The sequence below is a fragment of the Vombatus ursinus genome, unplaced genomic scaffold (genome assembly GCF_900497805.2).
Source record: "Vombatus ursinus unplaced genomic scaffold, bare-nosed wombat genome assembly UNPS02014841.1, whole genome shotgun sequence".
Classification (NCBI taxonomy): Eukaryota; Metazoa; Chordata; class Mammalia; order Diprotodontia; family Vombatidae; genus Vombatus; species Vombatus ursinus.
Genome location: NW_020954619.1, coordinates 28,180,894 through 28,196,241, shown reverse-complemented (window position 1 = coordinate 28,196,241; position 15,348 = coordinate 28,180,894). Strand labels below are relative to the sequence as shown.

The following is a 15,348-nucleotide window of genomic DNA, read 5'->3' as shown; positions in this document are numbered from 1 at the left end:
CTTTATTGAAGCCTAAGTTTTTCTAAATATTTACAAAGTATTTTCCTAAATCTTAGCATCTTTCACTTGTAGTTTCAAAGAAAAATACAATATAAAAGTATTTTCTTAAATTACATTTTTGTTCTAATATGAACAGACAGAAAAAATGTACCAATCATAAACTGGAATACTGAACTAAGAACCAATTCCTTTTGCATGGTCCATGATCACTAGTTTGTGTAAAAATGAGGAAGGGAGAAGGAATTCGGTTAAGGATCACATAATTACTTGGGACATGTAAGTATTAGGAGGGCTTATCCTCTTAATCTTCTAATAATGAGACATGATTTCTAACACCTGTGACTAAATTTACAAAGACTGTTGCTTGAAATTCAGTTGAAAGAACACTTTTTTAAAACTTTCATCAGAAATATCTTTGGTGAGAAGAAGACCGATCTGTGACATCATAACCTAGAAGAACATTGAAGTCAAAAGGTATTCTGCTCATATTTGAGAACTGACTACAATTCAAATATTGAGAGTTCATGAATCTGATACAAAGGTTTCCCCATTTGTTTTCACTTTATGCTTGTAAATAAATATGAGGAGTGAGGACCTGATGACTCTCATTCAAGGTATTTTGAAAACGATCACGTTGTTTCGTTCTGGAAAGAGCAAATGCAGTTGTTTTCACACTAAACTATCAAGTGTTCCCCAGGATATAGTCCCTGAAACTTCCAGGGTTACTAAGTCAATAATTATTTATCCTTAGTCAGAAAGTTAATACTTCAGATCACTTCCCTGATTCCAAATGAATTCTGAGATCTGAACATTCATCTTTTCTTTTAGAATTCTATGGGCGAAACCAGAACGTAAAATTACCAGGAATTCTCTCACTCTTTAGGACTTAGCAATTTCTGAGTCAAAACAGGTCTTCTGGTTCTAACTAAGTCTAAATTTATAGCCCCATACTTCCCATAAGAACTCCAGAACCAGTGAAAGGGATCTATTTAGGACAATACACATCTATTATACATTTACTGGGGTGTGTTGTTGTTGGGTTGTTTCTCAGTCGTGTCTGATTCTTCATGACCCCATTTAGGGTATACTGCAGTTGCCTTCTGCAACTCATTTTATAAGGAACTGAAGCAAACAGGGTTAAATGACTTGCCCAGGATCACACAGCTAGTAAGTGTCTGAGGTCAGATTTGAACTCAGGAAGATGAATCTTCTTGACTCCAGGCCTGGCAACACTCTTATCTATTATACCACCTAACTACCCCCTTACTGGTATACAAAACCATACATTTCCTATTCTTATATGTTCCAATATAATTAGAAAGAATATATGATAGAACCCAGATCTCTTGGGAATCTAAGAAGACTACCTACTTATTCAATGGTGAGTCACCAATTAGCATCTTTTTTTTTTTTAGTTTGTAGAAACTGAGGATAAGAGTTGGATTTTAAAGGTCTCACTGAAGACCACTGATCCATTCTATTAAAGAAAAATGCCTGCCTACTCTATAGTGTGAAAGTCCTTCTGGAGAAAATGAAGCCTAACCATAGGGAAGAGTGACGAATGAATAAATGAGAAACTGTGGATGTTTGGTTCAGAGAAGGTCAGAGGCAATAGCAGCTGTGAAGAAGAACAAAATACACATGAAATAGAGAATCAACCTGTGAAATCAACATGAAGCTTAGTGGTAGAAAAAGGATACAAGGAGTGGAGGAGGGAATATCAGGGAGTTTATAGGAAAATGGGGACTAATTTAAGCATTTGGTATACATTAAAACAGAATACTTTCAAAATACCCATGATACTAGTGTAGCACTCACCTGAAAGTTTTAGCTCCACATTAGATCCTTCAATAAATGTAGCATTTACTTTGCTACTTGTTGCATTGAACCAGTCCACAGTTAAAGTTGCAGGGTGTCTTTTCCCTAAATACTCATAATAGCCTTTCCACACTGAGTTGATGAAAAATACATCAGAAGGAACTGAGAGAGAAAGTAAGGAAATATATTTAAGAGGATATATCATCACAAACTAACATTAGTCATTTATTTCTCCGCTTCCTATGTTAGAGCTCCTGAACCTAGATGCCACAAAGAATGCCATTCATTCACTATGAGGGCTCAAAGAAAGATGATGATTATGATGATGATAACAGTGACGACAACAAGAATGACATTACCACCACCAACAACAACGATTTGGCTTATTTCTGTGCCTGCCCCCCCCACCATTACATGTGCAAATGAACCTAATGGGATATAATTTCAAATAAGATGTCATGGTCTTGTAACAAACCCTTTAGATTTAATTTTTAGATCAGCAAGCATTGAATCTGACTTTCTTCAGTGTATAATAATCTGAATATTGACATAAAGAAGATTTTCAAAAGGGGGAAATCATGCTTTAAAAAACTTAAAAAATCATGCTTCTAAAAAAATTAGATTGAGAATAGAAACAAAATAGCTGAGGTAAAAGAAATCCAAGATAATAGAAATAATTGCTACCTTTAATGAGTTCAAGTGATGAGTTCTGAGCTAATTATGTATATTCTAAGACACTAGAAAGATTCTTGGCTATGAATGCCACCTGCATTTATTGAAAAGATGTAGATAATAAGAAAAGTGCCAAAATACACAAATGTCATCCTTATATTCAAGATGGAAAATCCGGTAGATATCTCAAACTATAGGCTGCAATGCTTGGCTTAGATTCCTGGGAAAATGCTAAAACATATTATTAAAGGGAAGGTGTACAAGCACTTAGAAAGGGAAATAGTAATCAATAAGGGTGGATATGATGGGATAGGATCATAAAGAAAAAATTATTTCAGACTAACCTCATTTCTTTTTGTTACTGAGTTATTAGAATGATACATCAGGGCAATGCCACCAATGTATTATACTTGGATTTTAGGAAGGTAATTGACAGAGACTGCTATAACATTTTTGTGGATATGTTGAAGGAATAAAAGCTAGCTCATGGGAGATAGGGTTTGAGCCTGTGATTTCATTGGTATAGGGAACTCCTAGGTAAGGAAGCACTCTCTAGTTATACAGGCTAGTATTTCTCTGCAATTTGCATTCTTAGAGGGTTGTCTAAAACTCAGAGACATTCAGAAATTTGCCCAAGGTGAAATAGCCAGTATTTTTCAGGGGTAGTACTCAGACCTGGGTCTTACTAGCTTTAAGGACAATTCTATTAACTACACCATGCTGTCCACAGATGATAGTATAATTAAGTGGACTTGGAAGTAATTGAACAAGATCGAAAGAGTAGCAATTAATAATCCAATTTCAACCTGGAGGAAAGCCTCCAGGAGTGCAACAGAGAGTTCTTCTTAGCCCTGTGCTGTTTAAGATTTTGTATCAATGTCTTGGCTGTAGGCATGCTTCTGCAGATAACATAAAATTGGAGAGAATGGCTAATGAAGTGGATGACATTCAGGGTGCAGAAAGATCTCAATAGTCTAGAATGGTGAGATGGAACTAAGGTGAAATTTAATGGACATTAAAATCCTACAAATTAGTTCAAAATATTAATTATATAAGTACAATAAGCAGAAACTAGGCTATCTATAGCAGTTTATTGAAAGAGAGCTTGGAATTTTAGTGAGCTCTAAATTTAATTTGTATCATCATTGTAACATAGCAACTTAATTGGTGATATATGAAAAAAAAAGATTCCCTACCCCTATCATATATTCTAGGAAGCAAATGTAATAGTTCATATTTTACAATCATTTACCAATTGTCAGCATATGTGACATGTTGCATTTGATATTGTTATTTGAAATGATTTAAAAAAACAAATAAGGTAAGAATAAATGCTTGTAGATACTTAATAAACATCGATTGATCGGTTGACTGACATTTACAAATTGTAGCACATATGGTGGGGTAAGTTAAATATGGATAGGGGACTGTAAACCATGACATATAAGAATCAACTATATTAATTAGAGAAAATTAGTCTGGAAAAGAAAAGACTTTATGATGACATGGTATCTGCCTTAAGTATTTGAAGGGCTGTCATGTGGTTGAAGAATTACAATTGTTTTACTTGCTTCCAAAGGGCATAATTAAAGGCCGTGTTTGGAAGTTATAGAAAGTCAAATTTCAGCATGATACAATGAAATGATTTCCTAACAGTGATAGTTTCCTCAAAGGGGGAATAGGTTAGATTTCAAGGCAATAATTTCCTTTTAGACAGAGATCTTCAAACTGAAGCTGAGAAGACCACATGTCAGGCATATTGTAGAGGGGATTTTTCTTCATGTATGGGTTGCACAAGGATATGTCTAAGTTCCCTTCCAATTCTGAGATTCTATGATTCTATCTTGGGTTTTACTTTTTAAAACTATGATCATATTACTAATGTTTTCTATTGCTACTTAGGGAGATATATATATATACACACACATATATTAATTCATTTTCAAAAGACCCACATTAAAGGAGAAATTCTAAGGGCCTGTATGGTAAGTTTGACAACACAAAGTGGTTATTTGCTTTAATGTCTCAGAATCTAACATTCATTAATTAGCAAAGATAAACTATGATTTTTTCAGTTAACATACCCTTTGCCTAACTCGTAATGCATAAATCAATTTCCACTATTCCACATATATGAACACAAACTAATTAATGACCATCAATGAATTTCAAATAATTAGTTTGTACCTCTGCTCACAGCTCAGTTTTCAGACCAATGGACTATTTACCTATCTTCCCTGAAGTTTTTAGTATATCTAGAGTATTTATAAAACAAAGCAAAAAATTTTATAATCAATGTTGGGTTATAATGATCCAACCAATGCATAGTTTGTAATATCACTAGGCTTTCACCAGTGTTTTAATTACTTATTTATCCAAGAAACATTTATTAAGTACATACTACATACAAAGCCCTGAACTAAAAAGAAAAATGTGGTTATTAGTCAAGAAAATCATAACACTAAACAATATATACAGACTCAGAATAGGTTGACTATTGATGGTCATTAGCTTGACTATAATCTCCTAATTAGCAGCAATGTAGAGTCATTAAAATAACAGAAACAAGTAATCATCAGATGTCAGAACTGAAAGGGATCTTTCATCAGATGTCAGAGCTGGGAAGGAGCTAGCATCATCTGGTCCAACTCTTTCAATTTTGAAAAGCAAGAAACTTGAGGTAAGTAAAAAGGAACAAGAAAAAGTTTCCCTAAAAATGACATTTTAAGAGAATAAGATAATCATCTTTCATGATTAGAATTCATTTAATCATGTGTTAAATCATAAATTTGTTTTTACATTGCAGTCTCTTGTCGGTTGGCCTGCAACAGTAGTTAACACTGACTTTACTGGGAGACCACTCAGGCAAGGTGTAATTATGCTGGAAAAAATATTTTGTCATGTTTGGCTTTCTAAAGACCAGTAAGATGCTGCAAGCCGAACTAGTCTTTCTGGTGTCCTATGCATCTCATGGGTTTGCAGGTGACCCCTGGTAAAATGGAATGACAGTATTCTATATGAGCCTCATCCCACTGCGTACCTATTTAGGGCTGTATTAATTATTACTTCATATCAGAGGCATTGAAAAGGAGATGCTACTATTGGCAATATTTTTCAAAAAGTAGAATTTATATTGTATATACGTGTATGTTTTTCATAGGAATTGTATTAATATCAGTTTTCGGTGAAGTCCCACATTTAAAGGAAAAGGCTCCTTTTAAGAAAGCCACAGATATCTAGAAGATTCAAACAAACAACTTTGCTTTGGAGGTCAGAGACTATGTTTCTAATTTGCTGCTAGATTAAGCAAGCTTTCAATAAGTATTTCTGAAGAGGTTAATACCTTAATTATATAGCAGTAAGAGAAGAAACACTAGGGAAGGTGAAGTAGTCCCACTGACAGTGCCTCTTCTCCATTTTCATAGGTTCAACTTTCCAGTTTACTTTGATGATGTAAAGTTGGCTTTAAGGATGAGTCTTTGAATTCTGATATATGTAATAATGAGGTGCAATCCTCCTTATAAGGCTCTCCATTATAACACCTTGCCTCACAGAGGCATTATCCCCACTTCTGTCTACAAAATGCCTAAGACCTCCTTGAATGAAACAACATTTAGCAGTATGCAAATATTTGGTTTCTAGGCAAATAATTAGATAAGTACATTGCCATTCTGGGAGTAAAAGTCACAAAGTAAGCTTATTTTAAATTAGTGGTTTATTTAATCCTCTCAGTGGAGTAATGGAATCAGAAACTTATATGTTCAAAATATCATCATTATGTGTATATATGTATTAGTAGAGAACAAATCACTTAATTTTATTTATATCTAAAACTGTTCTGGTATACAAACCTGGAGTTTTAGTAACTGTTTCATTAACTTCTCTCACTCCTTTACCTACAAGTAAAAAGACAAGTTATCACTTTCAAGAACATACGTATTTTTGAATATTGCTGAAATAATGCTCAGGTGAAGCAAGTGTCCTTTCTCCAGACTGGATAAATTTATGAAATAACTAAAGTATAAAACATGTTATTTGCTTAAACCCAGAATTTTACTTTTTTTGAGCAGGGCAAGGAAAAAAAAAGGTGAATTTAAAGGAAATAAGTAAACTCTGATCCAAAGGATAGTGCTTCTATTTAAGTGAGAGTGCTACAACAGAGAGCCTTGTAATGAGGGTGGCGTGCACAAGTCACTTTACCAAAAATGTGTGCCCCAAATGAAAAGTCGAGATTAAATCAAATTTAGGATATGAAATTCATTTTGAAAAAAAAAGGCACAAAAGAGACACAAAAATGAATTTACACACGAATGATTAAGGAAACTGACTTTTGTCCTTGAACATTTAGTGTGGACTCTCAGGTTAGCTTAATTTAAAATCTCCTGCCTTTTATTACTTTCTATCAAAATGTGTAATGGCTTTTTCAGTGTCCTATTTCTTATTCTTAGGGGAGAAAGGCAAAAGCAACACAAGACTTTTGGACAATTTCTATCTTGGGCATTAGTAATAGGTCCCAAGAATCTCAACATGAAGCCATAGATTTAATTAAATTCTAAAATGTTTACTTACATGGTTCAGTATTCAGTACACATACAGTCTAAAATTTAGATGAAAACCCAAAGGGTTAGTTGTCATTGAGTTTTGACCCAGCACTGTATTTTTCTAGCTTGGGAAAACAAAATTTTACTGGTAATTAATTAATAATTTTCATACTAATTGCTTTTGTGATTTAAAATAGCAAAAATCATATCAAGGGTACATAGATTCAATGTCTCCCACTGAAACAGCTTGACTGACTTACAATATCAATACATACAAAGTTTTCTTTAAGCATGTGCTCAGGCTCTTGGTAAATTTTGTTCATTTTCACTTAGAAAAATAAATGCTTTTCCTAAACATATATATAATTTACCTGGTGGAATGATTCTCTTCAACAAAATATCCTTTCTTCTTTATTTGAAATAGAGCAAAATAAATATACATATATATTTTCCCCTTTTTAATTATTAATGTATAATAAATTAGTATAGATTCCCTGTTGGTGTTTGATTTTGTCACAGATGTGGAAGCTATTCTGAATTATACTTTTCTTTCTTCAGAAAATTACTCTTACTCCATGATCAATGACTTACTTTTACAAACAGGTGATTTCCCTGTCCATTTCATATCTGGTTTACATGTCCGATGCTCAGATCCACCCGCAAGAAAAAATCCAGGATGACAGGTATATACTAATGTATAACCAAAAGTAGGAAGATCTATTGCTCTCACATCTGCATGAGCTGGTGTCTCTGGCTGTCTGCATGCATGAGCTGGAATAAGTTTAATATTATTAGAAAGCTCTAAGGCAAGCATTATATTATAGCATATTAAAGATAATGAATTTTTAAGGATTAAGAAGACTTTCTAAAGACATATACAGAAGTTGGAATGATTTTTTTTCTACTAAAAATCTATAGCAAGCTAATTTTTCACTAAAAATAAAATTGGGAAGCAGTTGATAAACAGCAAGAATTTGTTTTGTACACATCAAATCCATCAATTTGATCATCGTATGTTATTACTAAAATTACAATTTATTTACTGGGCTGAAGAGATTAGTAATAATGCTTTTGTATTATATTGCTAATTTTGCTAATCATTTAGAAATAAATCCAAATAAAATTGAAGAAATAGCACATTACAAAATCATTAATTTTGGTTTATGTTTGTTTATTATTAATTATAGGAACATCAGCGTTTCAAACTTCTAGAAACTTTGAACATTACTTAATATAAAAATACAACGATTTTGAATTTGCCATAAAATAAAAACATTTGCCAATAAAATAAAAAAAATTGCCAATAAAATAAAATAAAATTTGCCATAAAAATTTGCCAAAATTACTATATGTAATATGCCCATTAGAAAGATTTATTTCCTCATTTTCATTCTAGTCATTCATAACATTTCAAATGAACTCATAAATGAAAGTTACATATGAATTAACAAAGATCTATCAAGCATTTACTCCACATAGGTCATTCTGCTAGATCCTGGGTATAAGTGATTGATCATTTATTAATTATTTACTTAGTGTTAGGCACTAAGAAAAAACACACTTAAGGAGCTTTACATTTTAATAGGTGCATTCAACATGTCCACAAGTAAGTAAATGTAAAGTAATACAAATAATTTCAAGAGGTAAAGAATCACAATAACTGGAAGGATAAAGAGAGGCCTCAGGTAACGGGGGACTTGGAAGGGATTTTAATGAATCTAGGGATCATCTGAATCCAAGGTGGGGTAAAGTATATTCCAAGCATAGGGGATGAATGACCTATACAAAGGCACAAAGGTGACAGATGAAATGTCTTGTACAGGGAACAACTAGAAAGGGAATTTGACAAGAACGGAGAGTGTATGGGGGGGGCATGTGAAATAGTATTGTAAAGGTTGTTGAGATAGATTGGGGGGGGGAGGATTTAACTGTCAGACTCAGGATTTTGTATTTTACATAAAAGGCCATAGGGAGGCACCGAATATTTTGGAGGGTTGGGGTATCAGATCTATGTTTTAAGATCATCTTTAAATTATCTGATTTTATTTTAGAAATTATCTAATTTAGAAATTCAACTTAATTTAATTTAGAAATCACCTAATTTAATTTTAGAAATTAAATTAAATTAAATTAATTAGAGGATGGAATGGAGAAGGAATAGACTGGTTGCGGGGGGAATCGGTTAGGATGCTACTAAAATTGCCTAGGCAAGAAGTGCTAAAGGTCTAAACTAATGTAGAGCCTAAGTGAAGAGGAGAGATTAGATGAAAGAGATATGGAGGAGAATCAATATGAGAGTCTCATGCCACTCTAAGAAATGGATTTGTGTTCGTATTTTTATAGCGGTATTTATAATTTCTATAATCTACAAAGCACAGACTACTGGGCCATTAAAGTTATAGACAGTTGTATGTCTCATGTTTAATGAGACATATGTTTAATAACAAAGAGTATATTATTCCAGACTGATACAGTCAGCCCTGTAGAGTCTGACTATGCAAGCAATTGCAACAGAGATCACTTCTGAAATCTACCCAATAATGAGATGAAGATTTTTTAAAACTGCATTATTGAATTGGATTTTTCATGTTTAATATAGTCAAATGCCATTTTGTTTTTAGAAATTCATTTGAATTTATTTGTTTATGCACACATATACTACTTGATTGTTTGTTGATGTGGCAATAGGCAAATGGGATCCTAGAGTTACTGTGTAAAGAACCATAAAACTTCAAAATTGAAGATACAAATGAAATTTTAAAGGCTTCTTTGTTGTCATATTATACACACATTAGGATTAGAAAAACACATGAGAAAATTAGGCAGTGGGGAATAACCTGGGGCTTGAAACCTGGCTTTGCCATTTACTACAAATATGATTTAAGGCAAGTCTGTGCCTCAGTTTCCACATCTATATAATAAGAAGGTTTAGATTCAACAGTTTCTAAGGTCCTTTCTATCTCTAAACCTACGATGCCTTCTTTCTATTTCTGTTTATGTCTTAATGACAACATCATTTTTTCCAGTAACTCAGGCTTGAACTTTGGAGTCCAATTTAACTTTTCTTTCTTCCCCATTGCCCACTTCCAGTTAGTTAATATTCATTCTATATCCACAATATTTTTTATATATATCTGTCCTTTGTCATTCCCTTACATTTGTCACCACACCTATTTTAGTCTCTCATTATTTGTCAACCAGACTATTACATAGAATCATAGGATTTTAAAGCTGGTACCCTAACTAGTATACCTACCTATTCTCACTCTCTCCCCTCTCTAATTGAGCCTTCAAAGCTCAAAACTAAATCAACCAAACAAAAAAAAACCTTTTGATGTAAAAGTCTGATCATGTCACTCTCCTTTTCAAAAATCTTCAATCGCTCCCTATTGTCTACAGGATAAAATCCTTTATCCTCAGATTTGCTCTCCCCGCACCCTCAGCCACACCCAACAAATCTTGCTCCTTCACAGATTTATTTCAACCTACTTCCTTTCATTCATTCTACACACTTATTTCTTAACTTCATTCTTCCTTCTCCTTCATCTAGAAATGCACCAATTCTGTATCCCAAGCTGATAAATCACTCTCTTCATTCCCACTGAAGTCTTCAAGCAGAGAATGACCCTTGTCAAGTATATTATAATGTGAAACTTCTCAAATTCTGTGATATTTTTCTCTACTATAAAACCATGAAGCCTTTCATGAATGCTCTCAGTTGAAAGTGAATTCTCCATTTAATTTTTCTGTTGTTGCTGCTGCTTTTTGGTGAGGCAATTGGGGTTAAGTGGCTTGCCCAGGGTCACATAGCTAATAAGTATCATGTGTCTGAGTCCAGATTTGAACTCAGGTCCTCCTGATTCCAAGGCTAGAGCTCTATCCACTCTACCACCTAGCTGCACCTACCGTTAAATTTTTAAGAGCATTTTTAAAATCTGTTTTCCCTATCACTTTCTAACTTTATCACATTTAGTGAATTTTTAAACACATAGTATTTTCTCTATTAGGTTGTAAGCTACTTAAGAAAGAGATTTTGTTCTTGTGTTTTTTTTTAAATCCTCATATTTTGAAAACCTAACACAGTGCCTTGTAGAAGTAGATGTTTGATAGATACTTGCCAAATTGAATGAACAATGAGAGACACATACAAAATAATAGCAATGTGCAGATATTATACTTGTCTTGGACAGTAAACACTTATAGCAAATAGGTTATTTAATATACTTTCCCTTGACCTAGGGGGGAAAAATACAACAATTGTACTTTATTACCCTAGATGAACAACTTATCGTACCTATAGTTTCAAAAAAGGTAGATAGCTGTTTTTTAATAATATAAATCATACTTACGAATGCATTCAGTCTGTATGCCACTCCATGTTAAATTAGCCAGGCAAGAACGTGTTGTGGAGCCCTGAATGTGGTAACCCTTTCTGCATCGGAAAAAGACAGTGCTTCCAACCTAAAAGAAAACCAAAGAAAAGTTTCAGAGAAAAAAAAAACAACTTGAATTTAACAAAGACAATTAACACCTGAATGCTAATCAACAGTGACATATTATATATGATACATTACAAATCATTTGTACAATTATATATATATATATATTATATATACAATGATAATTGTATACATTTTTACTTTACTATTTAAGTCATCAGATGTATTCTGTAAAACTATACTGTGTCAAGTATCATTCCAGAAGAGATTACTGGATTTGTAAATCACCATCCCAAATGAGTTGAGGCATTATAATTTAGGAGTTTATTTAAGGTGGGCAAAAAAATTATGTCTTCTCATTTTAAAGTGCCAGTTATCTTTTGTTAAACTTTGTGTGTGAGAAAGTATATATAAAATACAATTATTCAAATAATTACATTACACAATTTATAAATAATATATTATTTTATTTTATTCTCTACTATCTTCCTTCTGTTGTTAATAGTTCTAATTTATTTTTGTGGCTTAAAATTATACTTTTTTAGAGAAATTCTTCTACCATTCTGGTTTGCCTTCTACCCTATGTAGTAATCAATCAACGTATATTAGTTGAGAGCTAGCACTATTTGAGGTACTGAAGCTCAGGCCTAAATGCAAATATTATCTATAATATGTTATTTATTTATATGTTACATATCTGTAATATGTTATTATTATCTATAATATGTTATTTAAAGAGTTTTTGCTTTGTTTTTCACTTGCAAAAGTATCAATTCCTTCATGGTATAAAGAAAACATCAATAGATTTAAAATAAAAATACTTGGACTCAAATTCCAGCTATGCCACTTAGTACCTGAGTGACCAGCATTTGGTCACTTTGCCCCCCGGACAAAGAATTTTTCAACCTATAACATTAGTAGTTTATACTCTATTACCTTGAAGGCCCTTTGATATTCTAAATTTAAATTCTTCTTTGAGAGGAAGCTGGTTGACTGACTTCACTGCAATACACAGAAAGTTCTGAGACATGCTTACTCAGACACTCTTCTGGAGTCATCTGCTAGGTTATTATAGGCAGTTTAGCTAGTGAATTAGAATTCTGCCTTTGGCCCAACTGTGACCAAGTTAATGTGGGACAAGAGGCCTGGGTAAAAATTAATAGCAATAGAGACATAGTGTTTAGATCAAGGGAAGTCTGTCTCATCAGAGTTTCTCTGGTGTTTTATGAACAATATGAACTGCCACATTCTCAGACTGATAAATGAGAATGCATATAGAGGTTAGAAATCAGGATGGGAAAGGGATTAGAGATCATGTTATTAAAGGATCAGTTGAAAGATCTGGAGATATTTAGCCTGGAGTAGATCGAGGGGATGGGGTCATGATAGTGTTTTCAAGTACCTAAAGGGCTTTCATAAATCTTTGTAGGGTTTATGTGTTTCAAGTAAATGAGTCCTTGAATAAGTATAAACCCATATTAACAGCTGTATCTGACAGTAGATAAGCAATCTGAGAGAAGGTAAAACATAAATTAGGCTATTTCATTGCTTATTAAAAATAATTATGAATCTTGTAATAAGAAAGGCCTCAACATTGATAGCTAAGATGAGATATCAGATCATAACACTAATTGATACTACTGTATTAGATTTGTAATTAAAGAAAATTAATTAAAACTTCATATCAGGCTACTTACTATCTGTACAATCATGAGCAAATCTATTTGCATCTCTGGACTTTAGTTTCCTTACGTATATAATGAAGATAATAATACATACACCTCAGAAGGCTGTTTTGTGTCTTAAATGCAGTCATGAGTATTAAACTCTCAGTGAACTTTAAAGAGTAGTTTAGTGGCAAGACTACTGGATTTGGACTCATAGTTACCTAGGTTTGATTCCTGGTTCTGCTATTTAATACCTATGAAGTCTCTTCTAGCTATAAATTTACGACCCTAAGGTTATGTAAATAAAATCAGTCATTACTATTTCCTCTTTACTTACAGTGATTATTGTTTATTCTTGTTCCCACACTGTTTTACAGAAAACTTTGTGCCATATATGATTGCTATAAATATTTTACTATTACAAGCAATAGACTATGGAAGAAATAATGGAAGAAATGATGATCATGATGATCTTTTGAAAAAGAATATTTCTAGCAACAATTATATTCAGGAAGCAGTTTTCAATGACGCTATATTTCACCTCATATTTGTTCCCAAAATCAGAGCCAAAGGGGCTAAATGAGATTCCCACAATATCCATGGCTCTATCCTGCATCTACTACTGCCTGTAGTAGACTCTGCTTTTATTGTACTCTTATCCTTTCCCTAACAAGTAAGAGTTTTAAGAAAGAAAAAAAATTCAAGAGGAAATATTTATCTGAATGTGGTCCCTGTGTTAAGTAGGTTTTAGTCACTATTTAATACATCAGTTATGCTTGCTATCTCTAACAGGCTGCCAATTAATAGATAATAACAATGGAAAAACAAAAAAGAAATGTTATTTCTTATGAAAACAAAGTGGGTAGCTGAAGAGAACACCTGACCAGGAGACATATTGACAGGAAGCATATGCTACCATTATTTTCTGCAGTTGAATCTCTAAGGCCCCTTTGCATTACTTCTATTTCTCCCTCAGCCTACTTTCTTCTTTTTATTTTAGAATCAACTTCTTCTCCACCTTTTCTTCCCTCTCAGTCTCTTTTCTACTTCTTACATGAACATTTCTGTCCTCACTCTTCCCCCAATCATCCTACCTCATACCTCTTCCCTGCTGCCTAAGCCATGGGAGCTCACAGCCACTGAGAGAAAGAAATACTATACAGGAAAGAGCACTGGACATGGAGTCAGGAAAGGTACAGGTTCAAGTTTTTACATTCACCTGCTATGTGACACTGGGCAAGTCATTAAACATTCCTAAGCTGCAGCTTCATTGTCCATATAATGGGAATTGTAATATTCCCAGAGTAGTTGTTAAAGACAATATAAAAGTCTTTCCTCAGTAATTAGTGAAAATCTCTAATTCTTATTACCTTAAATATTTCTTGGCTCTGATAAGCAAACCTTCTGTCCTACCTAGCTGGGAACCAGGCCAACACACCATTTCCTGTGATGTCCTAACCATGGTCTCACTGTCCATTTATGTTCACCCCACTAGAAACTAGGATTCTGCTCCTAGATGTGCCCCTATCTGGTACATGAATCTTTTTGTTTTTCATTTCTAGACAGGAACCAATCCACTAAAACCACTTCCTATATTTGTATAGTCTCCTTATCAGACCTCTGACTTGGTACCCTTTCCTCTCTCCTCCTGAGCCACCCCCTCTTTCCAGAATTCTTTTCTATGTTGTTTTCTTTCATTAGAATGTAAGCTCCTTGAGGGCAGGGACTATTGTTGGCTTTTATATATATTCCCAGCACTTAACACAATGCCTGATATGGTAATGCTTAATAAATATTTTAGCTAGCTAGCTGTTTGTCTGTTTTTCTGTCTAGTTATCTAAAAGATTGAGTGTGATGAGACCAAAGAGTACTTGATGCTACTACAGCAATCCTAACTTAGAAATCTGAATATATTTTCCCATACTTACACATAGCGGTTAGGTACTATAGTATGAGTTGCATGGTCCATAAATAGTACATGTTAATAATATGATAGATTGATAATTGGGTTGAATAAGCTTTTCTGGATCAGCTTGTGAACCCAATCACTGTGTAGTCTCAATTCAACTCACATTTACTAAACTCTTATGTGCAACATACTGTGCTGGTATCAGGGAAATAGATAGAAATAGTATAGATGGAAATGCACACATACACATTCATGTGTGTGTGTGTGTGTGTGTGTGTGTGTGTGTGTGTGTGTGTGTGTGT

General features: G+C 33.5%; 1 protein-coding gene across 1 annotated transcript in view; it reads right to left on the bottom strand.

Annotated features, from left to right (window-relative positions):
• Positions 1-15,348, bottom strand: part of CSMD1 (CUB and Sushi multiple domains 1) — a 2,488,924-nt gene that overhangs the window by 19,194 nt on the left and 2,454,382 nt on the right. The window contains exons 63-66 of the mRNA XM_027840340.1: positions 11,381-11,492; positions 7,623-7,802; positions 6,342-6,386; positions 1,819-1,980 (exon numbers count right to left, since the gene is read on the bottom strand). Coding sequence (XP_027696141.1) covers positions 1,819-1,980; positions 6,342-6,386; positions 7,623-7,802; positions 11,381-11,492 — 499 coding nt within the window. The remainder of the gene's footprint in view (positions 1-1,818; positions 1,981-6,341; positions 6,387-7,622; positions 7,803-11,380; positions 11,493-15,348) is intronic.